This window comes from Chiroxiphia lanceolata, chromosome 16, assembly GCF_009829145.1.
Source record: "Chiroxiphia lanceolata isolate bChiLan1 chromosome 16, bChiLan1.pri, whole genome shotgun sequence".
NCBI lineage: Eukaryota > Metazoa > Chordata > Aves > Passeriformes > Pipridae > Chiroxiphia > Chiroxiphia lanceolata.
The window spans coordinates 8660466-8686276 of record NC_045652.1 but is presented as its reverse complement, the minus strand read 5'-3'; the positions used below and the strand labels follow the sequence as shown (position 1 = coordinate 8686276).

At 40.6% G+C, this 25811-nt stretch overlaps 2 protein-coding genes across 14 annotated transcripts; one reads left to right on the top strand and one right to left on the bottom strand.

Annotated features, from left to right (window-relative positions):
- Positions 1 to 15: 15 nt before the first annotated feature.
- On the bottom strand, positions 16 to 18733 carry CCP110 (centriolar coiled-coil protein 110). Of its 10 annotated transcripts, none has more exons than XM_032703737.1 (18): positions 17652 to 18732; positions 17179 to 17517; positions 16418 to 16487; positions 15984 to 16140; positions 14876 to 15004; positions 11900 to 13529; positions 10806 to 10930; positions 10483 to 10666; positions 9677 to 9813; positions 9200 to 9316; positions 8843 to 8944; positions 8461 to 8577; positions 8210 to 8289; positions 7563 to 7625; positions 6583 to 6642; positions 5932 to 6014; positions 4862 to 4915; positions 16 to 2334 (listed from the first exon to the last, which is right to left on the bottom strand). In XM_032703737.1, exons 3-17 carry the CDS (start codon positions 16441 to 16443, stop codon positions 4902 to 4904), a joined length of 3024 nt encoding a protein of 1007 aa, XP_032559628.1. In that variant the 5' UTR covers positions 16444 to 16487; positions 17179 to 17517; positions 17652 to 18732; the 3' UTR covers positions 16 to 2334; positions 4862 to 4901. The 10 variants fall into 10 exon arrangements, with proteins under 10 accessions (XP_032559628.1, XP_032559627.1, XP_032559623.1 ...); XM_032703736.1 differs by having other exon boundaries at positions 4870 to 4915; XM_032703732.1 differs by lacking the exon at positions 4862 to 4915 and having other exon boundaries at positions 10806 to 10927; positions 17652 to 18733.
- Positions 18734 to 18832: 99 nt separating this feature from the next.
- Positions 18833 to 25496, top strand: GDE1 (glycerophosphodiester phosphodiesterase 1). 4 transcript variants are annotated; one of them, XM_032703753.1, is made up of 7 exons: positions 18856 to 18966; positions 19004 to 19267; positions 20399 to 20574; positions 21822 to 21927; positions 22640 to 22732; positions 23332 to 23543; positions 23944 to 25496. In XM_032703753.1, the coding sequence occupies exons 2-7, from the start codon at positions 19013 to 19015 to the stop codon at positions 24089 to 24091; spliced, it is 990 nt and encodes a 329-aa protein (XP_032559644.1). In that variant the 5' UTR covers positions 18856 to 18966; positions 19004 to 19012; the 3' UTR covers positions 24092 to 25496. The 4 variants fall into 4 exon arrangements, with proteins under 4 accessions (XP_032559647.1, XP_032559644.1, XP_032559646.1 ...); XM_032703755.1 differs by having other exon boundaries at positions 18878 to 18972; XM_032703754.1 differs by having other exon boundaries at positions 18898 to 18966; positions 18998 to 19267.
- Positions 25497 to 25811: the final 315 nt, after the last annotated feature.

Sequence of the window (25811 nt, the reverse complement as noted above, 5' to 3'; positions counted from 1 at the left end):
GACAAGGGCAAGCAATTCTTGTTAAAGATTCAAAGTTTATTGTGCAGAATGCTTTAAGTAAAAAGAAAGACTGGTGAAAAACGAAATAAAAGTATAAAAATAAATAGACTTTTGTAATGGTATCACAATTTCACACAAAATAAAAAGATAAATATGTATAAATACAAAACATCAGGTACAAAACCAAAGTCTGGCACTTGCCAAGAGAAAGGCCTCATGAAAGTTAAAAGAACCAAAAAAAAAAAAACCACCTTGTGCTACAGTGCTTTAATACAGTGGAAGCATGCTTAAAGACAAAGAAGTTTAGATGTGAAACCCAAGCAGAAAGCAAACATTCCTTTCTACTAACACACTAAACCTATTTGTGCATTAACATAGTGCCTCTGCTAATAATAAATACACCACATAAAACATTCTTTAAAAACATCAATCCTATATCAACAGCACCTTTTGTCTCCTATGACACAGGTTACTCTTACCATTGTTAATTTTTCCCCTGTTGCAATGTATTTCACTCCTAAGGAAAGCTGAGAACCAAAACAGGGCTGTGATGCCCACTGGGTGAGCAGGAAGCTTGCCTTGGGCATTTTCTGTACTACAACTGAGATTTTAAAGCACCACAGCATTTGAAAAAAGGAGGCAGGTCCTACACTGGTGAAAACTTAAAATTTACACCATTAGGGGAGCCTCCTGCTCCAGGCTTTCAAATAAACACCACAGCAGAGAGTCACTGAGCAGTGTCATTCTTCAAAGTGCTTGGGCAGCATTTTTGCCATTTTCCAAGTACACAATTTGGGTAACTTACTGCATAGTATAACACACCTGTTTTGAACAATGTCACTATCTGCAGAGGACAGACTTGGTGGCAGATAAAAGCTATAACTGGTGCCACAAGCAAGCGAACCACTCATCACTACCCATGAAGATACCATCCTCGTCTCACCATGCTCACCATGTTCCTCTTTCATGTTGACTATTTAATACAATGAAATTTTCAGTCTTTTTTCTCTTATATCCATGTCAACACGTTACAAAGCCTCCAAAGTTAGTATGTTATATCAACACTGGGAAATAACAAAATATAACCTATTTCACATTCCGGCACTCAGTTCTCTACTACTGAGGTTACACAAGCAGAGCTTTTCTCTCTAAAACTATCAACCTCATGTCTCAAGTTCATTAAAAGCAGGTATAGAATTATGCTCCCCTCAAGTTGATGGATAATACCAATCAGTTTGAAGACCAAGGTAAAACATGAGCATGATCATTTAACGTTAGATATTCATAAATATGAAAGATTTCGTTAAGATTTGGTAGGGATTCCCCATTCCCCCAAATCATGAATTCAGCACAAGGGCCTGTTAGATCACGGTAGAAGAGAAATTGCTTAGGAAAAATTGCAACTGTCATCAATGAAATGTAACATATCCAAATTACTATTATGGACTGAAATTACTATTTCAGTCTGAAACAGTAAAACAATTAAAGTCTTGCCTTCTTGAGTTTTTGTAGAACATACATACATGTCTCCATCGTGGCCAAATGTTGTTTCCATAAGAAAATGCAGTAGACATCAGGGTAAAAAAATCCCAGGACTCTTGGTGGTGGTGATTTGATCTATCACAAGTATAAATGCACAGTTTTGGTTTAGTCAATGAAAGTAGGTCCATCTGCCCAGCACTGAATCTGGATCCATGTCTCTCTGGCTTAGCAGAAATGCAAACATTTTAGGTCATTAGTACTGCAATTGAAGTAAATCTCATTCATACAGAAAGTACATTCAAAATGGCTGGTGACAAATTCACTGATGTGAGAGTTCACTTTTAAGTTTGGAGGTTTTTTTCCCATTTAGCTGTTTTAACTTTATGGTACAAAACTAAATATATACCTATGACTTACTTGTGGTAGCAATCATACACAGAAATTGCAATTTTAAGCAATGCAAAAAGCATATATCAGACACAAGAATTAGAAAGTGTGAAAAAGTCACAAATTACCTTCATGCTGCCCTGTGGTCATCTTTAAATAAACAAGACTATGAATGTGTACACACTAGTATTAACATATAATAAGTTCTAACATGCAATTTTTCCACAAGTATTAGAACTTCAAAGTCCTTTATTACTTCAATATGATTGTATTAATGTGTCATCTGAAAATGACAAAGTAGGTTTATAATTTCTAAATATACATATACGTAAAGAAGATGCAATATTTAAAATCAGTGCTGAGAATGCCATCAGTAAAAAACAGTCAGTTTATCCCAGTGAGTGCTGTCTTCTTAAATTGTCACAACATTTGGCTTCTTTCTTTGGGTTCTTCCTGCATATGCTCCTAAAAATAAGCAGAAACATTACCATTTTACAATTAATAGTGCTGGATTTTGTAAGAGGATTATCAAAAGAAAATAGCTGAAAAAGTTTAGGACAATTTTTTTAAAGCAGTAGTATGTATACAGTGATTACTTTTAAAATATTATTACGTAATATTACACTCAAAATGCCTTAGAAAAACCATCTATAGTTTTGAAAGTTATGACACTTTATAGCACTGCCTTCCGCAGTAACTATTCCAAAGTGTTTTCTGCTACTGTTAAAACATCTACAACTACAATTGATACGTTTTTAAAAGAACTGTCACATCACCAACACAATAATTAAGTGGCTGATAAGTTTAACTATGCCAAGCACTACTTTTAAACAATCTATCAATTAAAAAAATATTATACAAATCAAATACTTAAAATAACTTTCCTTTTCCCCAGCTGCCACGTTAATTAAACCAAGAAACAGTTGTAGGTTTCCATATGTCAGTATGACAACCAGAATTAGAAGTGCAGTATGAATAAGGCCATCAAGCAGAGCCCTTATAAAAGGAAGGCTGCTCAAGTATAAAAATAATAAATAAGTCTTTACACAGGGAACAAGTATATACATACACATATTAAAAATCCATATTGTACTATGCATAGCACAAGTGTCTTCCAGTAATAAGGGTTCAGCACTGCAAGCTGCTAAAAAGTAGCACAACTCAGCATTCAATAGGTTCAAGCAGTTACCCAGAGTGTGCAGCAGCGTGAGCAAACATTTACACACAGCAGTGAAAATTGTACCACAGGGTGCAGAGCGGTGGGAATGGAAGACAGCCATGGAAGAGAAATGACTACCAGGCAAGTAAATGAATGTGACAAAGAAGTGCCAGTCCTTTTTGGGCTCTTCAGTTACTCTTGGTGTCCAAGGGCTACAGTCAGCACAGGGCAAAGAAGCTTTGGAAATGCCCAGAGACCTCACCACAGCAGGATCCCTCACACCTCAACAGGTTCCCATACATAAGAGGCATTCTCATTGGCCCAGCACTCTCCAGTGCTGGACTCTTCAGCTCACCTGTGATCTTGTAGGACAACCAAGCTGACAGGCATGGTGCTTTATTAGAGATTTAACACTATCCCTTAACTCGCCTCAAGTGCCTCCAAGCTATATAAAAATCTCACACAAATAACAGGGTATTATGTAATAGTATATGGAAGTGAAAAAAACCCCCAGCAATCTAGACTAAGGAACTGCAGAAGGCAAATTTCATTTAAAAAAGTGACAGTCTTTCTGAATACAATTATCACCCAACCTTTTCCAGTGGCAAGGGGCAATCACATGAGGCCTCTCTCCTGGGACAAAGGACAGACCTGCTATTCACACAGCAGGTCTGAGGCTTCCTGAAGTGCTGCTCTGAACAGTGACACACCTCACAGCACACACCTCCTCACACTGCCCTGCTCAGCCTCACACGCGTGCGGGAGAGACCACGCTTGGCCAACTGCTGCCACCACCCAAATACTCCACATGCCTCATGCCCTGTATTTCTTTTCCACAGAAGAAACCAGGTAGAAACAGAGGAGATGAACGGGTCTAGTTGTAGGAGCAACCTGATTTCAACCACCTGCCTTCTAACAAAATCAGACCCCATTAAATGCGCTGGCCTGGCCAGCTTGCCTGGCCTGGCTTGCAGGCAATTGACTGAACATCTTGGTCCTATTTAAACTAATTAAATTAAAAAAAAAAAATAATCAGCAAATAAGACTCTTCACTGATCCACAAGTTTGTACTTCTGTCTTTAGCACAGACCTTTGGATTGAAGGAGTAAAAAACAACAAAAATTGAATTTAGGATTGCCAGTTGATTCCTCAACAAAATGCCTTCTTGCCAGAAAAAGACAACAACCAGTCGCAGTCGTATTAAAGCTACAAAGCACTTTGCAGACAGAATTTAAAACAACAATGAGGAGAATGAAGAAAAAAGTCACATGAGTATATTATTATTTTCTTCAGAGCATTTGTCTCATGTCTAAGCTGAATATATTTATAGCACCTGTATTCTACTAACCCTCCTTCCCTTCTTGCCCCTCTAATAAGCACAATTTAATTGGCAGTCATACTGCCAGACCTTTCACTATTCACATTTTACCCATCTATTAAGTGTTCCTTTAGAAATAGGTTACATTACTTGTACTAAATGAATAGTAATGTGTAGTCCCTGTTCTTCAGCACTCTCAACTACTAGTTAATAGCACACATTATTGCAAACTTGCACATGAAAACCTGCCTTAATGGCTACCTCTGGTTGCTAAAATTATATCACTAACTTTATTTTCTTCTTTATATTTCAGGGAGATTATTTATTATTTTTGCTAATTTTTCTGCAGTGTCACTGAACACAACAGAACAACTGCCTTGCTCCACTTTAGTGGTGACAGCACTGTCAGAAGAATTGACAGCAGAAAAATAAATTAAACTCTGGTTATCATCTCATTGTTTGCTATTTTATTTTCCCCTCTCTCTAAAATGTTACATATATATATATATGCATACTGCCTTACTATACATCCTTCTGTAGCCACTTCTCTTGACTTCACGAAGTAGTATCTGGGAAAACATCACATTTGAACAGTGTAAAACACACTGCACTAAAACGTTCAGATACTCCTTCCCAGCATTGTTCTGGGGCAGCAATGAATAAGAATTTCCCTTATAGGAAAGGTTTGATACTTAATACATAAAGATAATTCAGATCACTACAGAAAACAGTCAAAATCCTATATTACACATTTGCCTCATTAAGCCCCAAAATTCCCAATTTTTATATTTGCCTTGTGGAGAGCATAAAACTCTATACATTATATAGAGTATATTTATATTCTCATTTGAGAAAAAAAAGTAATCCAGATCTTAAACAGTTTTAAAACCTTTAAAACTTTACCTTTTCATCAATTGAGGTTTGTCACTTAAGAAATTTACAAACTGATTAAAAAATAGAAACTGTATAAGATGTTTCATAATGTTTTATTCCCTTCATGCCTGAACAGGTTGAAAACAGAGAGGTTCAGCACTATTATCAAATATTTTTAATAAAAGACAACCAATCAATTGTGTCCATATGCAAGCAGAGGAATACTCCACTTTTAAACTCAGGTCATTAAGACTCAAACATCCTGCAAGATGCTACAGTAATATATATAATTTTAGGACTGTATGATGACTGAACACCCACTGATGAGTCTGGAATTGTCCTTCCTGTCCTTTCAACAGACGTGTCTACAGAACTAAGACTACTCAAATGACATGAGATTCTAATCCAAGTCTATTTTGACTACAATCAGTTTCTCAACAGATACAGTGAATATGTCTGGCAACCTCTTTTATGACTGGGCATCTGGTGAGTGAAAGCAAATGAGCTGTGCAGCACATTCTATACACTATGTTTATAGAATCTGAAAGTGGATGGTTTAGTTACCAGTCCGTGTTTGTTGAAGAGATAGGTTAGATTTAAGACACAGCAAAGCAGGTGCGCAAGGAAAGGAAAACAATATATTGCCCATTTACTTTGTCTAGATACTAGTAACTTATTTACTATAAGATCCAAGCACCGATTTTCTACACACCTGAAAGGGCCTTGTTAGACACTCTGCTCTCTGAGGCCTTCTTTCTATTTTGCTCAACCCCATTCACTGAGGTCTTAAAGGTTCTAATTAAATATAAAAGAGTTAATAAGTCACTTGCAACAAAGTTGAAAGGCTGTATAGAAAAACATGAGACACTATCAAACTGTTTGTAGAAATGTTTCCATGCCAATGTCCCACAGAGCCTCCTCCTGAGTAAGTGTGCAGTTTCTATCAACATTATTATGTCTTACATAGATACATTAAGTAGGAAAACATCTCCCCATGAATGGATTTGTAAAACTCTATTCAAAAAACTGATTCTGTTCAGACACTGTGACGTTACAGTCAACATATAAAAATACACATATTTCATTAAGTGGAAGCAAAGCTTCATGGAATGAATGTTACAAATAGAAATGTTGGAACACAGTGTAAATGAAGACATACACAAGAGGGTGACAACATTAAGTATTTTCTTGCAGCATAAGGTCAAACGAAGCTTCATCACCCTCTTAAAATACTGGGAGAAGTAATTATTCTTTCTTTGAACAACAGTTACACCAGTATGTGTAAATCTTATTGAGCAATCACTGTACTCCTGTGCTTTGCATTTACTTTCATCTTTAGGCTATAAACATGCTGTGCTCTTACCCTTGTCTGCAAAGCAGTCTATGAACTGGGGCATTCTGTCCTTGGTTTGGTTGAAGTATGCTGTTAAAACACAAACCTTTATTAGTGCTTTTTCCCTTTAAAAATAAAAACCTCATAAGGAATACTGAATTATGCATCATGTTTCACACAACAAATCTCAGCAAGGCTAACAGGTTTTGTAATGCACATGACGTGTAGGTAAAGTGGCTGGAATTAAAATTCCAGAACAGGATTACTACTTCCACTATTTAAAACAAAGAAAGGAAAAAAAAAAAGTGCAGGTACAACTCCTTGAACAGTGTCCTGTGTTCCTAGTCACTGATAAGGACATACAGGAAAAAAAGGACTGAGTCAGACTAGTCCCTGAAGACTGAACTGCATGAGTAGACAGCATGCCTTCAAAGCTTTTGGGTAAACATGGGACAAAAACTGTTTTTAAGGGATGCCAGGTATTTGACTTTTTATACTAGAAAAAGGTGCAGAAAGGCCTCATAAAAGAGTAGCTGCTATCTTTCTGAGCAGCATGTACTGCACACTAATTCCTGTGATCTAAGCAAACAATCACACAATCAAGGAGCAAGCATTTTCCTTGCACAGAGAGCCACTTCCTTCCTGACAGCTTCCTAAAGATAAGCATTATCAATGATTCACTGCAAAGTAAAGGGTATTAGGAAAAGTAGTAGTGCCAAACTGAAGCTTAACAGTGTATCTCAAAGAAAAACCTTAACCCTGAGCACAGACACTTAAAGCCATAAATAAATAATTTCTGAAGATAAAATTTTAGAACTGACTCTGAAGAAAACAAATCTTTTCTAACGAGCTAATAAACACCTTTCTTAGGTCATGCTCAATCAGATTTCATTACTGCCCATCATAATAATACCAGGAAATGAGCTGATTGATGGCAAACCAGAAATACAGATCACAAAATCAAATCACAGTTTCTTAAAAGCATCCAAATACCAGTAACCATCACCCACCGGCTTTCAGGAGTTTTTTGTTTTATGATTATTTTTTTACTTGGTATTCCCATTTCTGAAGCCCTAGAGAAACAAGAGTATTGAAACATATTTCAATTAAAAATTCATCATCCAGGCCTTGAACAGAAACACTAAGAGAATGCCTACAATAGGATCTACACCTACATGTGTCAGAGCAGTACTACAGATTATCACTTCTTTACTCAAGTGTAGGAGCAAGTGTAACACAACTGTTCAGCCCACTGTGTTGCAGGATAATGCCTGCTACCATTCCCCAAAAAACTTTGCTAGAGATACTCTATCAAGTGTCTGTATTGCCAGGCACTTTAAACTGATAAAATCACTTGCAGCACTTTTTACAATTTCCAAATTCAACCACAAACTAAGCACCCACCACTGGAATCTAGCATAAATGCACAACTTAGAACAAATATTTTTCTCCTGTACAAACAAGAAGTCTCTTAAAAGTAAGAGCAAAACACTACTAGCAAGACTCCAAACACCTGGACAGCTTTTTATTCTAGGAGAGATGTTAGCTTGCAAAGCTGTTACTCCAAAAACTTCCTGTAACTATTTCCTATGTCTCCTACTCATCATTTTGCACCCTGCCTCCCTCCCCCCAATCCCAAGGGGAGAGCAGCACCTACTTCATGTACTTCTTCCTGTCCAGAGATTTCTGTGTAGCTGTTGAAAGTGTCACTCGCTCTCTTGGGCTCTTTACTTTATCCTAAATAAATAAATAAATAAATAAATAAATAGATATTGAAGAAAGTTAATTGCAAAAGCATAAACAATTTAGATCTAAGAAATATTTTACAGTGCAAGTAAGAATCTCTTAAATGTAAAATGATTCAGACTCAGTCTTAAGACAGTTTACACTCTCTGGAACATAACACACCATTTGCCTGAGCATCTTCTCTTTCCGAACTTCACGATCGTGACGCAGAATATTCATCCTTTCTGATGCATCCATTGTAAAAAAGATGTCATGGATGTCATACAGAGCAGCTCGCAGCTGGAAAGAACAATTAAAATTTTAATAAAATATTTGGTTGAGGGAACAGGCCCATGCTTTTGATCATCAAGCTCTTCTCAAACTAAGCAAAACTCTTCGTAATTTTGAAATCTCTCATTGTATCAGCACGAAAATGGAGTCTTCTCTTCACAGCCATAGTTTAAAATTTTTTACTCTAAACAAAATCACTATCAAGGTTTAAGGTATTTATATTGCAAAAGCAGAATAGCTAGGAAAGGAAAAAAAAATGTTTAAATTGTGTCACCTGAGCCATTACTCTTTCATGAAGGGATGCATCTTGTGCTGACACACTTCCCCTTTTTAATGGGGCTTCAGACTGAAAATTTTTTATGAACTCCACAGTATCCTGGGAAAGATGAGAAAATAAGATAAAGCACCAAGCACAATCCTTCACAACAAGGCAGTTATTACAAATAGTACACACAGGACATAAATTCTTTGTTTGACTTGGACCTAAGCAATGCAACACAAACATGTTCACGTCACAGACATTCCCCAATTCTTCTGAAAGCAGAAAATGCATGATTTCATCTGTCAATTGAAGGCAGGAACAGAAACAAAGAGGAGGAGAGGCTGTATAGTACCAAAAAGCTGATCTTACTTTTACAGTTTGCTTAAGATGTTTCAGTTTTTCTGTCTGCAGGAGTCTACGAGTGAGAAATCCCTTTGCCACAGCAGTGATCTTATCAAACTTCATTTGTATCTCTGGACTGAGAACCTTAAAAGAAAAACATTTTCTAAACTTTTGATTAAAAAAGCAAGAATTATGAATTATTTCTCAAATAACATCAATCACATGACAGAAATTCTCAAGTAAGAAACAAGCTGTTAATAAAGTTTTGGCTGGGCCAAAAGTACCCGCTGTAATTTAGAAGAAGCAACATATTTTTATATGATTATTTTACATATATGAATGAGAAAAATATCCTATACAGTTCTTTTATGTAATCAAAGTTGACATAGGAAAGGATACTAAAATTTTCTGTGAGACTTATTACACAGCTATTATAGTTACCAGTCTCTTAGAAAAACATAAGGGTTTTTTAAGGTTTTTTTTTATCTTTTTTCTTTTCCTTACCTGAGACCACCTAGTTTTGATTCTATTAGTTGGCCTGGATACTGAGGTTTTTATGACTCCACTACCTGATGGTCCCCAGAGAAAAAATGAAGTTTCACTTGTCGAAGAAAAGGTGTTGGGTGTTGTATGAGCAAAACCTGCATGCAAAGCAGAACACAGAATTCAACACACACTTCTGCCAATAAAGTGATGACTATGTCTGTGTGTACACTCAGCTTGGGGGTAGCAGCTTTGTTGACAAGGTAAATGATAGGCAAGAAGCAACCTGAATATTTCTGTTCATTTCCGTGCAAGATTTGCTAAACACGAGACAGAACAAAACACTTCGTAATGTTCTGGAACAGGTGAGAGGTGTTCCACCAGCTACAGCTGCACTGTCTTGCAGCCAAGATCCCTTGACAGAGCCCCTCTAAACCATCTACACAAATGTGACCACCTGGCCCACTGCTGTGCAGCTACATGGCATGGGAATGAACGTTCTGGGATGTGACACAAATCCACATCCTCATCCTTGATCAAAAGAGTTTATTCTTGGCTTGTTTTCCCTGAATGTACCCTAAAACAGTTACATAACGAGTAAAGTACAGGAACAGTTTGAGGATGGCTGAATCTGTGCTAAATGCCAGTGACATAAAGACACAACACAGACTTTGTGCTGTCCACAGCTGAGGGCAGCAGCTGTCCCTGTATCCTGACCAGCCCTGGGGCAGGAACTTATCAGTACAGAGGGGCAGTTAGTCCAGTCAAGCATTGTAGAGCAAAATATATCACAACACTTCATCTATATTCTTCCCTCCCAGTTTTACCAATGCTGGTGGAGTCTGTGTTATGGACTGTCTCCAGCTGAGACTGCACACTTTCCAGCAAGCCACTTTCACTTTTTTTCCTCCACTCCAACTCCATCCTACTGTTAATATTCACTTTGGAAATCTCTATTTCCGTTGTAGTAACCTTCTTTCCTTTTAACTTTCTCTCCTGCTCTTCCAGTTCCTACAAAAGGAAGATTCAACCATTAGACTAATCTTCTAACTCTGCAAAGCAACAGATTACACATTTAAACCCAACTGCTTCCTGACAAACTTCCATACAACACACAACCTTTGCTTAGAATTTTTCCTTTCAACCTTACCTTCTGCAATTTCTCCTGTTCTCTCTCTTGTTCAGCTATCAGAATGGACAGTTGTTGTGCATGCTGTTCTTCAAGTCTCTTTCTCATTTCTTCAAAGGCCAACATTTTAGTTTTCAAAATATCTTCTGAAAAAATACGTAACAAGAAATCAAATATTAAATAACTTCTATGTGGTCTTTGCCAGAGACATACACCCTTTATTGGAAGTAATTTGCATCATCAGTAAAAACTAAAGATGTCTTTGATATCAGGTTTCCTTGATACCAAATTTCCACTGGTAAGGTAAGGTAAAGAACCTCATAATTTACTACAGCCCTTCAAAATATTTGCATGGTCATATTGGTGGGCTAAGCACGTGAATGGAACAGCAGTAACACCAACTCAGCATATATTAAAATAAGGACACAAAAAAAATAGCCCTAAGAATTGTTACACTTACTTGAGTGAAATAAAATGATTTATGCCACTTCAGCTTGATTTGGTAGAGACACATACAGATGTAAGAGTCTTGAATTTGAAGAAAATAACTATATAGTGATTTCCAACCCATTGAAAGGTATTTTCTTTTAATTTACACAGGCTGTCTTTTCTTTTAGTAGTCTTATTAAGACCTCATGGAATAAGACAACTTCCTTAGCAAAACTAAATTCCAGTTCCTAGATTCAAATGGGAAATAAGTATTTGTGCTGTCAAATTATATTCTTGAGAATAAATACAGAATCCACAAAATTGATGCGCAGTGTTTTAGCTGATGTTCCTTCATAAATTGTTTAATCAAGTATTTGTTACAAATAACTGACTCCAAGATTACAGATTTCTGACTCCAAGCAGCTCCTAAGACAGCAATTACTCCACTCTGTAGCCATTAAAAATGGCTCAAGCAACAAGCTGAATTTCAGAACTTGTCATTAAACATTAGAGGAATAATGAGGTTACTGAAAATAATTTACATGCACTAAAATTTTACCATTTTTATATACATATATACTTAGAAACACTAATGACTAATGATCACTGGGTCTTTTATAAAATATTTATAAACTGAGAGGTAAGCAGCACTGAGAAGTAACCCTCAACTACAGGAAATCTTTTACCTTTTGCCATACTTTCAGGGGTAATGTAAACTGATTCCATGGGATATTTCTGTTCTTGCAACCACTGCTTCTCTGGTTCTTCCATTCCAACTCTCAGAACACAGGAACTGGTTTCTGTTTGGCAGTTGTTGGCGTCCAGATCAAGTCTACGTTTTACCTTTTCAAAATTTTCTGGAACCTGCTCATGTGCCGGGGAAACATTTGGAGTATCCACCTGCTGTTGCACATTCTTGCTCTGCATTAGCAGCGGAGACGGGTTTTCGACATCGTAAGATTTATTGAGTTCCACCGCGGAATTAGATTTGGTGTTTTCTGGCAAAACAGGCGCTTTCACTTCATTCCCAGCTGGGATCTTCTGTGTTACTGCAGACTGGCTGACGGCACACGGCTCAGTCAGTTTTGGAGCTATGATATTAGTACTGGTCTCTACTCTATATGGCCCTCTGCTGTCCAACACCACCTGTCCTTCCACGGTAGCCGACACCATTCCTTTGCTTTCCCAGAGCCCAAAGGAATGGCGATTCGGTTTGCCAACCCCCAACCCATCACAAGGGCCCGAAGAATTCCTGTTGACACCAGGAACTCTGCCAGGGCAAACCATATTGAAGTCCACCATGAACTTTGGCACTGATTCGGACACATTATTTTTATCTGCAATATCTTGCATGATTAAATCCATGGCTCTACCCTTGCCTTTAGGACTTAACTCGTAGGCATTCACAGGGTTATTTATAATGATGTGTCCCATTGATAAAGGTCTCGGGCGCCGTCGGTGCATTTTAGGGCTCATGCTTGGCTCTGGGCTTGGCAATTTGGCATAGGAGCCTGTGAGGCTCCTGACAATGCTACTGTCACGTTCAAACACAGAATTCTTTTTAAATTCTTCGTCTGAATCTGAATCCACCACAGGGGGCGTTCCAACTCTCGTAGGTATGTCCACTTTAGAAAAACTGGATAAAGAGGACATACTTGTGTTATTTGTCTGCGTAGAGGCACCTTGGAGAAGGGTATTTGATTTATTAAGACTGGGTTTATCAAGTGTCTGAGCAGTGCAACTCCTGCCTGTAAGCTTTGCTCTTTCCTTCGCAGAGTCGGTGGTTTTAACACTGTCATTTTCTTTATCTGAATGACTTTCACTCGTGCTCCTCTTTGAACTGCCTTTTGAGGCACGCTTGCTTTGCTCTCTCTCTATGTACTCCCTGGATTTCTTTATCAGGTTCTGAAGACTCATTACACATGGATCTTGGACATCCTCATCTGACGGCGACCCCGCTCGTCCCTCTTGCTTTTGCAGAGTGTGTGACGTGAGCTTGTGGCACAGTTTGTCAGGAGAGGCAGCCCTTGGACAAGGGACATCTTTCAAGAAGCGACTCTCACTTTGCTTTGAAGAAATGTTTTCTTCTGTTGCTTTAACTACTTCTGTCACATGTGATGTCCTCTGCCCTGCAGTACCTGATGGTGCAAGTTCTGGTGTCTTTTCCAGGTCCGTGGAACGGTGTCTTTCGGGAGAACATGCCACACTGACATCTGATAGAGCTGTGAAGTCAGTCAAAGCTTTTGAATCTGAGTCAGGGCAAGAATTCTCAGCCTCCTGTGCGTTCACATCACTCATGTTAAGTCCCTTCTTCATCTACAAATTCAAATTGAAAAAGAAAAAATAAAATTTTCAATGAAATCTCAGATTCCTGCAAACTTCACCTGAATTTAAAAAAGTAATAAAAATAAATTTTAAAAATATTAAAATAAATAGTATCTTAAAACCAGTAAAAATTTTCAGTTCAACTGTTACTGATTTCCTACAAATAATACAGAGTTCTTTGCAATAAGAAAGAGGTCATTGGAATTAAAATATAAATTTGAATGATGGTCCACTTGGAATTTTTACTGATACCAAGTATCTGAACACAAAGTTGCTCTTATCTTTTCAAAGTAATTTGGATATATTTAATAATTTTATGCCTTCAAAATATCTTGCAAGATTTCTCTTAAAATAAGAAAACATGTTTACATCAAATAAGAAATGTAATTGAAAAATTTCAACAAGAAATATAAACTAACCTAAGGACAACTACAAACAAATCAACATAATTCCTAATAAAAATAGTGGACTATAAAATAATTTTTTATTTCTTTACTAATCCAGAGACAACTAAATATGAGTTTTCATTTGTTGAGTACTTGAAAAACAAACTTTATTTAAGTAAGAATTACATGTTACTTCCAGCCAGCTTTTGTTTAAAAAGATTTTCACACTACAATTATCCTATGTGCTGCAATTCAGTTATCAAGAAGTCACCTTTGAAAAAAAAAAAAAAGAAAGCTTGCTTATTTCTGTATTGAATGTATGTTCCTGGTCTACTGGTCAAACCCCAAGCCAGATGACTGTTGCCACATAAACTCCAGTGAACAATGCAAAGTAGTGCTGTTTGTCACCTTGGTAACTCAACAAACTCAGTGTTAACTGTACTTGTTTAAGCAACAGGTTAATTTAAAGGCTGCATTACAACTGTTTCAAGGACAATTCCTTGATTAGATGTATTTAACAGTCTTTTCAATTTAAACAATATGGTTGCAGTAAAACTGTAAAGCACACAATAGAATTACAAATTGTTGAGATGGCAATTTTAATTATTTTCTGATTACACTGTAAGCTTGCAAATAAAGCAAGTTCTAACACCAGGGGTTTGTTAATTTGTGCTTACAATCTAGCTGATTCCAACACAGCTACAAAAGCAACATTGTGGTCTGTCTTCTGCATATAGCAAAACAAGCAGTGAAAAGCAAGTCCCCTCCATTACAAAGAGTATCACCAAATAATCAATTATCAGGACACACAGCATGAAATACTAGCAAATGCCGGTTGTGGAGAGTTAACTGCTATTAATTTCATAAGAGTTAAACCCCAGCACTTTCTCAAAATGTCTCTAATCAGATGTTTTCTGTAAAGCTATGAGGTGGCTTTGGACTAACACTTACCTGGACATTTTCTACAATCTCCTGAACGCGATTCAGCAAAGCTCTGTTCCGGCAGTTCCGTTTCCTGGTCTCCAGGTCCAATGCTTTCTCCTTATATTGCTGTATTTCCTTTTTCTTTTCAAGGCTAAGCTGCAAAACAGAGTGTAAGAAATATGGTTTATATCACTAAATGCAAATTTCAATGCAGAATTACAGAAGTAAATTAGAAAAAAAACCCAAGAGAACAAAACAATTAGAAGAATCACCTGAGACTTTGTGCACCTGTTAAATTCCAGTTTCTTGTCAACCAATTATATCTTTTCTAAAGGGAAGATGCACAAAATGCCTTCTTGGCACACGTGCAAATGAACATGAATTTAAAATGTCCATTACAAAAAATTTCCATGAGCATTACATGCTACATTACCAATGTGACACAGGATTCAGACATTTTTTCTACCCAACTTTACAATATCCACCCATTTGTAAATTAAGAATATGACAATCTATCATTTAGTCTGCAATTTCTATCATGATTTTTGGACATCGTTGTTAGAGTCTCTCTCCATTCACCACACAAACAAGAAGCCAGCTGCAGTGTTGCAGGAACTACCAACAGTCTTCAGCTTGGCTCTGTTTGCATTAGTACAGAATGACTTAACATAACTGATGAGCCTAAGAAATACATTATGGTAATATGTAAACACATGCCAAAAAAATTTACTTAAAGGCTTTTAAACCACCTCAGTATTTCCTGGTTTCACCTTTTTTTTGACACTGTTAAACTAACTCACATGTTCAGTATTTGAAATGTCACTATGATTTTATGTAAAGTTAAGCCCAGCTATAACATTTGTCTGTTGAAAGCCACAAACATTTGTGCTCCACTTATGAAGATAACAAATCTCCAGAAATTGCAAGCAATGCAGTCAATGTGGGGAAAAGAAGTATATTTTACCCTTCTACTTTTTAAGATTAAGGGTAGGAATGCTCAGAACACACTAAGCAGCAGGCCAGATGACAACTCACCCAGATACCTTCAGCAGAATCATTACATGTGCACATCAAAGCTAGTGTCAACAGCAGAGTTAGCACACCAGGGAGGAAAGGGGGGGAAAAAAGGCCTTACCAGAGGAGAAAGAACAGGGACTCCATAGAAATGAATGAGGGAGATATTTTTGTGCTGAACAGTAAAAGAAGTTTCTCCTTGTATTGCCTCTTCTTGGATTCTGGAAAGATGCTTCTTACAGAATATTTCATAGTCCTCCATCTTCATGTTAACTAAGCTGCAAAGAATAATAACGTTACTCCTCCATATACCTCAAAGACCTTGAAAGGAAAACAACATCACAACTCTTTCTGTATCACTGTGTTCTGGGAAACAAATTCTACACCAGAAAACCGAATCAATTTCTCTTGTTCCTATCATTAACAAAAGCTGCAAAGCTGTTCCTTATTTTCCCCTATAAAACTAGAATCTGCATATATGAGCAAAAAATGATGATCACAGGTACGTGGAGAAGAAAGCAAGTGTTGAGATAACGAGGATTTACAGAACTACACCCGCTATAGATAATCTCAATTTCCATCAAAGACTAAACCTTTGAGATCTTCCACAACAATCGGACAGATCCTATGTAAAAAAGCAATAAATAAAATTGCAGCCGAATTGGAAAAAAAAAAAAGAAAAAAAAAAAAAGAAAAAAAAAGAGAAAAAAAGCGCTGGTATCAAAGAAAGAACAGCCTTTATGATTAGGGGGCTGAGAGGCATTTGTGTCTTACTCCCGTGAGTCTCCGTCCCGATACGGAGTATACATTCGTCTGTATAAAGAAATGCCAATATTCCCATTAAAAAAAAAAAAAAAAAAAAAAAAAAAAAAAGATAAATTACAGCCTTGTTTCCCTAAAAGCGCCTACACATCTGACACTGCCCGCTCCCACCGGAGCGAACACCCAGAGCCCAGTACCGCCTGGTAAGGCCTGACGGCGCTTTGTTCCCTCGCTCCGGCCCATTTCTGCCCGCCCGCCCCGAGACACCGAGCCCGCCCCAGGCCGGGGCCCTGCCTCGCCTCCCCGCGGCCCTCCCCGCCTCGGCCCCTGTGCCCCCGGCACAACCCCGGCCCAGCCCCGGCCCCGCTCGGTACCTGCGCGGGGCTCGAACCCGGCCCAGCCCCGCTCCCGCGGCGGCGCTGCCCCAGCGCTCCCCGGCAACCGCCGCCCGCCCGCCCGGCCCCGGGCCCACAGCGCTGCGAGCACAGCGAGCCCCGCCCCGCTCCGCCCCTCGCTGCGCTGCCGCCTCCGCGGCCCACGACCTGGGGCCAAACCTCTCGGCTCGGCCTGTCGCCGTCTGCAGAGCCCTTCACAAAACAGAGCCCTTCACACACCAGAGCCCGCGGGGCAGCTCTGCCGTGGTTAGGCGAGCGCCCAGCAAAGGCAGCCCCTGCTCACAGGGATGAGAGGGGATGGAGCGCCATCCTGCTGCTCTGATTTCCAACCATTTCCACTCGTAGCTCTCCCAGACAAGTTCCCCTGTTAGCGCAGGTGAAGTCCGTTCTGCTTTATCACATTAAATATCACACAGCTGTGCAGCCCTTGTATAGTGCAGTCCTTCTATAGTCAGGACAACAAATGTGCCGCCACAGGTATCAGTTTCATGGAACACGCTGTGATGAGGAAGATAAACATGAGCACCTGTTCACAGGTTCTGTCAGGACAGCATCCCGGTGTCATTCCAGACACCTTATCCCTCCCTCCCACCCGGCAGCCAGCCGCCAGTCCAGGAGCAGGTAACACTCACCCAACAGGCAGGTCAGGTGGAAGGAAAATCCACACTTGTTCGCCAGCACTTAGTCCAAGCAAAATAAATTTAAATTTATGGAAACGTCAAATTTCCAGTGAGTATTTAGAGCTGTTAAAGCTGTCATTCTCGTTTCAAAAAACAACTTTGTCGTCTGTTACCTCTTCAATATGTTAATGATTGTTGAGGGTTTCTTTTTTTAAATCTTCATCTTTAATCTTAACGAATGCTGTTGTTTATCAAAAGATTTTTTAAATATGTATGACATCTAATTAGACACTCCATTATTTGTTATGCATATGCATTTATCTCTCTGATTTTTCTTCAGCTACACCTGGCAGAAGCAGAAAACCATGAAGAGAATATCTGAGATGCTCAGAACCAGCTAGGACAGTATGTGACAAATATTCACCTCAGGTATTAAAAAAAATTAAGTCCAGTTTAGAAGATTGCCTGGTGCCTGTTCCGCCTCTGGTCTGTAAGAGTTTCTCGCTACAAAGTCAGTTTTTTCTCATTCTCTCCCACAGATATGCACACCAGGAAAAAGAGTCAAAGTCCTCATTTATGTTAATACAAATCTAATACAAGCTATTTCCTCAGCTTTGCTATTCTGTGTCTAGACTGCAGAAACCCAGTTTCTAGAGCCTTCACTTCACTGTTTTCCTGCCTTGTTGCTCTTCCCTGCGGATTCTTTCCAGCTGTTTACCCTTGTGTCAGGTGGTAAAGGTGACCTTCCCTGTCCAGCCTCTGTCCCGGCAGGAGGCCACTGCCTCCTCCTCCAGTGGCTCCCGGGCTCTGAGCCCTGGCTCTGGCCTGTGGGCAGGCACGAGTGGGCAGCCAGCTTTATAAGATATACAATACATACAAAATCACAGCAATTAAGTGAAAAATAAACACAATTGATGCTACGTTTCTAATAAGCTAGCATAGCTGCGAAAGCCCTCACCGCTCCCCAGACACACAGCTGCTGTGCGACTCTCTGGACAGCAGAACTTCCCTCCCATTACCGCCATTTACCAACACACACCCCGCCCCATCACCTCACCCCCCCTTTTATCGGAAACACCGCACGTTTCCCAGCAGCGCCGCCGGGCCCGTCCCTCAGGGATTACCCGAGCCCCGAGCTCCGCCCCCAGCGCGGGTGGGCGGCCGTTGGCGGGCGCTGCGGGCGCTGATTGGCTGCGGGCGCTGACGGCCGAGTGCTGATTGGCTGGCGCCGGGCACGGGGCGTTGCCGTCGCCTGTGTTCTGAGGGGAGGCGGCGGCCGTGGGTCCGGCCCTGATCCCGGCCTGATCCCGGCCCCGGCCCCGGCCCCGGCCCCGGCCCCGGCCCCGGCCCCGGCCCCGGGCCCGGGCCCGGCCATGCTGTGCCACGGGGACGGCCTGCTGAGCTTCCTGACGGCGCTGCTGGTGGTGGTGCTGGCGCTGAGCCGCAGCCCGGCGCTGGCGTGCCTGCTGCCGGCCGGGCTGTACGTGGCGCTGCACGTCCTGTCGCTGGAGCCGCCGGCGCCCCGGAGCGCCCAGCGCGTCCTGCAGCCCCGCGGCACCGCCGCCCGCGTCGCGCACCGCGGCGGCGCCCACGACGCGCCCGAGAACACGCTGGGGGCTATCAGACAGGTCAGCGCGCCCAGGGGGCGGGCGGGGCCTGGGGCGGGGGTGGAGTTGCGAGGCGGAGCTGCCAAACGGTCCGCGGGGCCTCGCGGAGCCCACATGGCCTGGTGGGTGTGCGGTGGGCAGCGATACGATCTGGTGGGTTGTGTTCGATGATGCGACCTTCCTGCAGGCGCCAAGCCTCCCTCATCCTCAGTGTTTCCAGATGTTCTTCTAGCATCCGCAGGAAGCCGTGCGGCTGGTCGGTCCTTTCAGCCCCAAGGGGATTCAGATAAGATCTGAGTCTTGTGGGAGCTGTTATAGCCTTGGTGCTGATGGATATTTCAGCAGTACAGCAGTTATGAAATACTGTTGTTTGCTGATGTAGCAACAGCACACAGAGAGGACAGCAACTCGGATAGGTTGTGCTTTTTAAACCTCGAAGATCTGTAATGAGAATCCAGAGTTCTGGGAAACTCTGATACTGGGAGAACTTCACTGTGTGCAGCCCTGCCATGACTTACTGCGGCCCCACCTGCAAGGCATCAAGGCACAGCCAGGGTTCACAGTGTTCCTGAGAGGATTACCTCTAGTGCCTACCTGGCATTTGTCTTTCTGGTGCATTGTACCTTTTCCCAGGAGGGCGTTTGGCTTTCGGAACAATTGCAATTGGTCTTGATTGCACTTCACTCGAGTGTTTTCCTGAGGAGTCCCTGGGAAAGAGCCAGGGCAGAAGCACGATATATGAAATGTTCTAAGGCAGCCTGGTTGCTTCTTCCTCAGAGAGGATTGTTTGCTGTTATCCTGTAGATTTTGTAAATTGTAGGCATTTGCTTCCCTTCTTTTTTAGAAAATAAGGACTCCAGGGTTATTACATCAGAATCAGCAGGATTCTTTTCTGCATTTTTATTCTGAAGCAGTCCCAATCCCAATCCCAACATTATCACTATGGTTTTATCTCTAAAATAGATTATATTTCTGTTGATCTATGAATGCTATCACAATGGCTTGGATAAAACCTACTTTGCTCTGCAGATGAAGCTTACTGAAAATAACATTTTTTTTTTTTTCCCAGAACACAAGCTAATTATAGCTGTACCTATATCATATATATAAAGCTGTCTCTTGTGTATGTGATTTTTAAAATTTTTTTTTAAGGCAGCTGAGAATGGAGCAGCGGGTGTTGAGGTGGATGTTGAATTTACTGCAGATGGTGTTGCCATTCTAATGCACGATGATACAGTGGAAAGGACAACTGATGGGTCTGGAAGACTGTGTGACTTGACTTTTGATGAAATTAGGAAGCTTAATGCATCTGCCAAACACAGGCTACGGTAAATGATCTATTGCTATTCTGAAATTACAGTTTGAACAGTGAAAAATACCATTCTTGAGAAACAGAATTATTGATTCAATCTATCACTGATGAAAATTTTTGTAAATTTAAAACTTAGTTCCATATGTTACTTTGATTATAGAAGCATATGAGACTATATCTTCTAACCCATTGTTACAATAGGAACAGTGAAGAAGAGTCAACTGGCTTTGAAGGACAAAATTCCAAGGCATCTAATGTGAAACAGGTCAATCTCTACAAAAGCTTGTCCTAAATTGACTGCAGGACACTAAAGATGTGGGGAGCTTCATGATATGTCAAAATTGGCTCCAGGAATTGCTTCAAAAATTAATTTTATTTGCTTATACTTCTTGACTGACTGTGTCTTGGGGATGCTAAGCATCATGTTTATACTGTTGAAAAGGAGCTAGACAGATTTGAGGTGTCTCACTGTGACCCCCATGGCTGATTAGGTCCTTCCTGGGGGCATGCAGGGGAAAATATTTTTATACATTACTAAAAATTTGCTAACACTGCAACTGCTGCAGTATCATAAGTGAGTCTATTTCAGAGGAAGAACTTGTAGTGTGTGCTCCTGAGACTCTGCATTAAGGAATTCCAGCCTCCTGTAAATGGACTCCTGTGGGTCCGGGGTGCAAAAGTATCTTCCCCTTTACTGGAAAGGTGATCACCTGAGCCACACAGAGAGAACTTCTACACAGGCAGCAACTGCTGGGCAGCTGTTGTTCACTGTCACCGTGTCAGGAATCCTTTATTGATGGGTGAAGCTGATTGTGCTGCATCCTCAGCTTGTCTTGCCTGTTCTGCCAGGATCTGTGTTTCTGGCTCAGGGCCGGGGAGCACAGTCAGAGCAGGAGGAAGGCAGCAGTTGGGACTGAATGCTTGTTTGTAGGAGTTGGGGAAGGAGGTGAAGATCTGAGGTGAGTGTTTGGATGCAGAACATGGGGCTGGTGAGCATCAGATTAGAACTTGAATTTGGAAGGATTTAGTTGTGAGATTTAATCAGTGAGATTCTTAGGGAAAAGGAGATGTGTACATATCCCTCTACATGTGCAGTCTATTACTGGGTGAGAGACACACTGCTGCCACTACTTGATCCCAGCTCTAGTGCTACTGTAGCAAACTGTGTTTAGGAAACAGCTCTGTGGTTGGGGGTATGTGTGCCTGTGTGCCTATGTGCACGTGTGTCTTGACTGCATTCCAGTGAGTTGTCCATTTCTACAGGAGCAAATTCCCAGGTGAAAAGGTACCAACCCTGAGAGAAGGTGTTGTGGAGTCCATGCGTCACAACCTTACAATCTACTTTGACGTCAAAGGCCATGCAGATCAGGTACTGCTCACTTATCAGGACACCTTCCCTCACACCTTCTGTGGGTTTCTAGCCTGCTGTTGTGTTGGTCTCAAACTGATACATCTGGTACACACCCTTCTTGAATATGGGTGGGACTGGGCCTGCTGTTTGTGTCATCTGAAGTTGTTCTGGGAAGCTGCAACTTAAAATTAGCACAAGATGTGTGTGAGTGTTATGTTCAACTCCCAGCACCACAGTGAAACAAAGCAAATTGAGTTTGCTGCCTGTGCTGGGGGGAGCCAGCACCTCATCCTCAGCCTTCAACAAGGGATCTGTAATTGGCATTACTGAAGGCAGATGCAGATGATCAGTCATTAACATTTTATGCAAATTAGAATAATTTTTTCTTTAGCATAGCAAAATATGGAAATACATTCATTTCCCTCTTGAACTAAACCCTGAGTAGTATGTCAGAATTATATCCACACTGTCTTTAAGGGTATTTCAAACACTGAGAATGCTGCTTCTTGTAAACAGAATCACAAAGAGGACTTCTGTTGCAAAAAAACAAAATGTCATTTCTGTGTTACTGCTATAAGCAAGAGGCTATTTTTCTTCTTCCCCCTTTCTATTTCAATCTTGCTACACAAAACTGGAAAATGTTTTTAAAGGGCATTGTTCTAGAATGACTCTGCAGTGTAAATATGAGTGTATGTATAAATATAACACCTGTGTGTGTCTCTCATTGTAGGCAGTTGATGCCCTGAAACAACTCTACCTGGAATTTCCACAGTTGTATGACAGCAGCATAGTCTGTTCCTTCATGCCAGATGTTGTTTATAAGGTGATGTTTCCTAAAAGTTTATTTTGGATTTTTTTAGTCCTGCTGGGTAATTTCAGTGTGGTATAAAACTCCCAGTTCCAGGTTGCTTTTCAGTTGTTAAAATTGCCAAGACTTTTAAAAGCAAATGAAGCATAATGCATAATCTTATTAGATCAGTCTACTCATTAAAGGCACATGTGAATCCACTCTAAGTCCCTCCATTCTGAAACCAATGCAGGAAAAAGTGTGTTGCCATTACAGTTGGTGTGTGGCCAGGTATCTGTGTGCAAGGGACCTGCTAAATAAACCTCTTATTTTGATGTAAACATAGACTATTCTTAAAACTCTTTCCTAATTGTCATTTCCACTGCTACTTACTATGTATTTTATTCCAGTATATACATTGCATGACTGCTGTGTAATTTTTTTAATATAAGAGCAGGTGCTTACTCAGTATGTTTTAAAAAAAAATTAAAATCTCATAAACAGCTTTCCAAAATAGTTACAAAAGGACCTGGAGAGGAAGGGGAGAAGGATTCTGGTAGAGAAAATCTCAAAAATTGTATTTAATGCATCTGAGCTTGTGGATGAATTCCAGTCTTTTCTCCTTGGTCTTGCAGATGAGACGAGCTGACAGAAAGGTCGTGACAGCACTTACACACCGGCCCTGGCACCTGAGTCACTTGGGAGATGGGACACGCCGCTTCCGTTCCTTCTGGAAACACTACTTCTATGTGGGGATGGATATCATTCTGGATTGGAGCCTACACAGTTTCTTGTGGAGATTGTGTGGGAATTCAGCTTTCCTCATACAGAAAAATTTTGTTTCTCAGTAAGTGTTAAAGCTTGCTCATATACCAGGAGATATTAGCATTCTATTAGAGGGTGGAGTTAACACAGTATGTGCTTATCAAAATGTTCCATTTAGTGTTGGGTAAGGTTGTTTTGATAGTTTCTTTACTCCATGCTATTTTATTATTTTAAGCCTCTGTCTTTTTAATCTGAATTTTTATCTTAGGTTAGATTTTGAGTTTACTTTCAAAGAGGAAAACTGTTGCTTTTGCCTGTTTACAATAACAAAGCACAAAAAGATGATGTTGCAAAAGAGGACACGCTGTTGTTCTTGGTGCCATACTAACGCAAGACTAAAAACCCAGATGTAGCTTCAGCACTGTCTGCCTTCTCTCTGTGGTTGTGTCAACCTCCTCTTAGAGTGTGTTCATCCCTTGCAGGGACTATATAAGTCACTGGTCTTCAAAAGGAATTCACGTGGTTCCCTGGACAGTGAACACGTTTGCAGAGAAAAGCTACGTAGAAAACGTCCTTGAGTGCAGCTACATCACCGACAGCCTGGTGGAGGACTGTGACCCTCACTACTGACCTACCTTGCACTCCCTCCCCAACCTGTCCATTCACCATCCACAGGGCATCCAGCAGTGCCAATGGACCACTATAACAATGGTTCTGGGAAAAGGCAGAGCAGCAGGTTTTTTCTGCCTGTGGTCAAGCCTCAAATGCAGAAAACCCTTCTGGGGCACTGGACAGAGCTGTGGTGCAGCCACACACAGTCTGAGGGAATTGCTGTAATGTGAAAGAATCGGATTTGACAAGCAAACTGGGCCAAACCTTGTCTGTGCAGGTGGCTTTATAATTCTCTGACTATTCCTTTGCTGTGTTTAAATTCTGGTTATAAATTCCTATTAGCAATTTTTGTTGTCAAAATTTAAAGTCATACCTTGATTTTAGTAATTTTAACAGCATGACCTAAAACTGTATAATAATTTGAGGTGGATTTATGGTGTCTTTAAGGCATCTACATTGCTGTTCTTAAAACAGAACCTGAAAGTAACGGTGCCAAAATAGAGGGTGAGTATATTTCCCTCCCCTGCATGGAAAGATGGCTGTGCTGCATCCTGACAAGGAAAAAAAAGCCACCTTTCCATGTGGAATGTGAAGGCTTTGAGAATTAACAAATAAAACTTGTTTAGCTTCTTATCTTCCAGACTTTTTAAAAGAGCTAAGGGAGGATAGGAAACTGTTTCTTCTAATGACACAGCACATGAATGTATTTATTTTTAAAAGAAAGGCACATATGGAGTGCTGGTAAGAGGTAGAACAAATGGAGCTGACATGTCTTTTTAGTTTGCTTATTGTTTGCATGATTGAAGGGCACTCAAAGGGTTATGAAAACTGTAATCCAGATTTAACTTGAACTTCCAAGAGTCTGCCATTACAATAAACAAGTATCTGAGAGCTCATGGGAAGGGTATTCTATTTGAGCCATGCAGCAGTGCCTTGGTGTAAAATGTCAAAATTAGTGCAGATTCATGCTATGTTCTGCCAGGAATGATGGATTTTCTGGTTGTATCTTGAGCTACATACAAGCACAAAGGAGGTGGTTTTCCTTGTCAGGAAGACAAGGACCTCTTCCATTCATATCACTCATCCACCCTGCACTGCAGAAGCAACAGTCTCAGTCTTCTGGTGCACATCCTATAGCACATGTGCATTATGTTCAGCTTCTGTCCAGCCACTTCAGTGAGTGCTGTAGCCTCTGCTGTTACTGCTGAGCCTGACAGGAGCTCCCCACGTGGCCACTGAAGGGCAAAAGACTTCATGGCAAATGGCCCTTGCTCCAAAGGTCCAGGTTTAGTTGTTGCTGGAGTTGCTGGCACTGCTGAGTCACATCCTCGGTGCAAACTCCAGGCCCACATCCAATACTCACAGCCAGACTGCACAGCTATACACAATAGGGAAACAATAAAATTGAATCTCTGGTCTTGCACTGTGTGTGAAGTCTGTCGTTTTTTCTGTGACTTTGGGGGCTGGTTTTGGGTTGTCTTTAGCCTAAATTACAAGCAAGAGGAAAAGATGTCCCTCATTTTTATATCCAAAGTAATGAGGGAGGAATAAACCAGGCAGTAGTAGAAAATGGGCTAAACAAAACAAAACAAATTATCATGATGGTAAAGTTGTGGCTCTGAATAAAAAGAAGCTGCATCGTGTCTCAGTCATGCACGGTAAAAAAAAAAATCTCTATTGTGTTACTTCCAATCAATCCTTTATGGGAAAAGATGTGAAAAATTTTAGTTTACAGGCA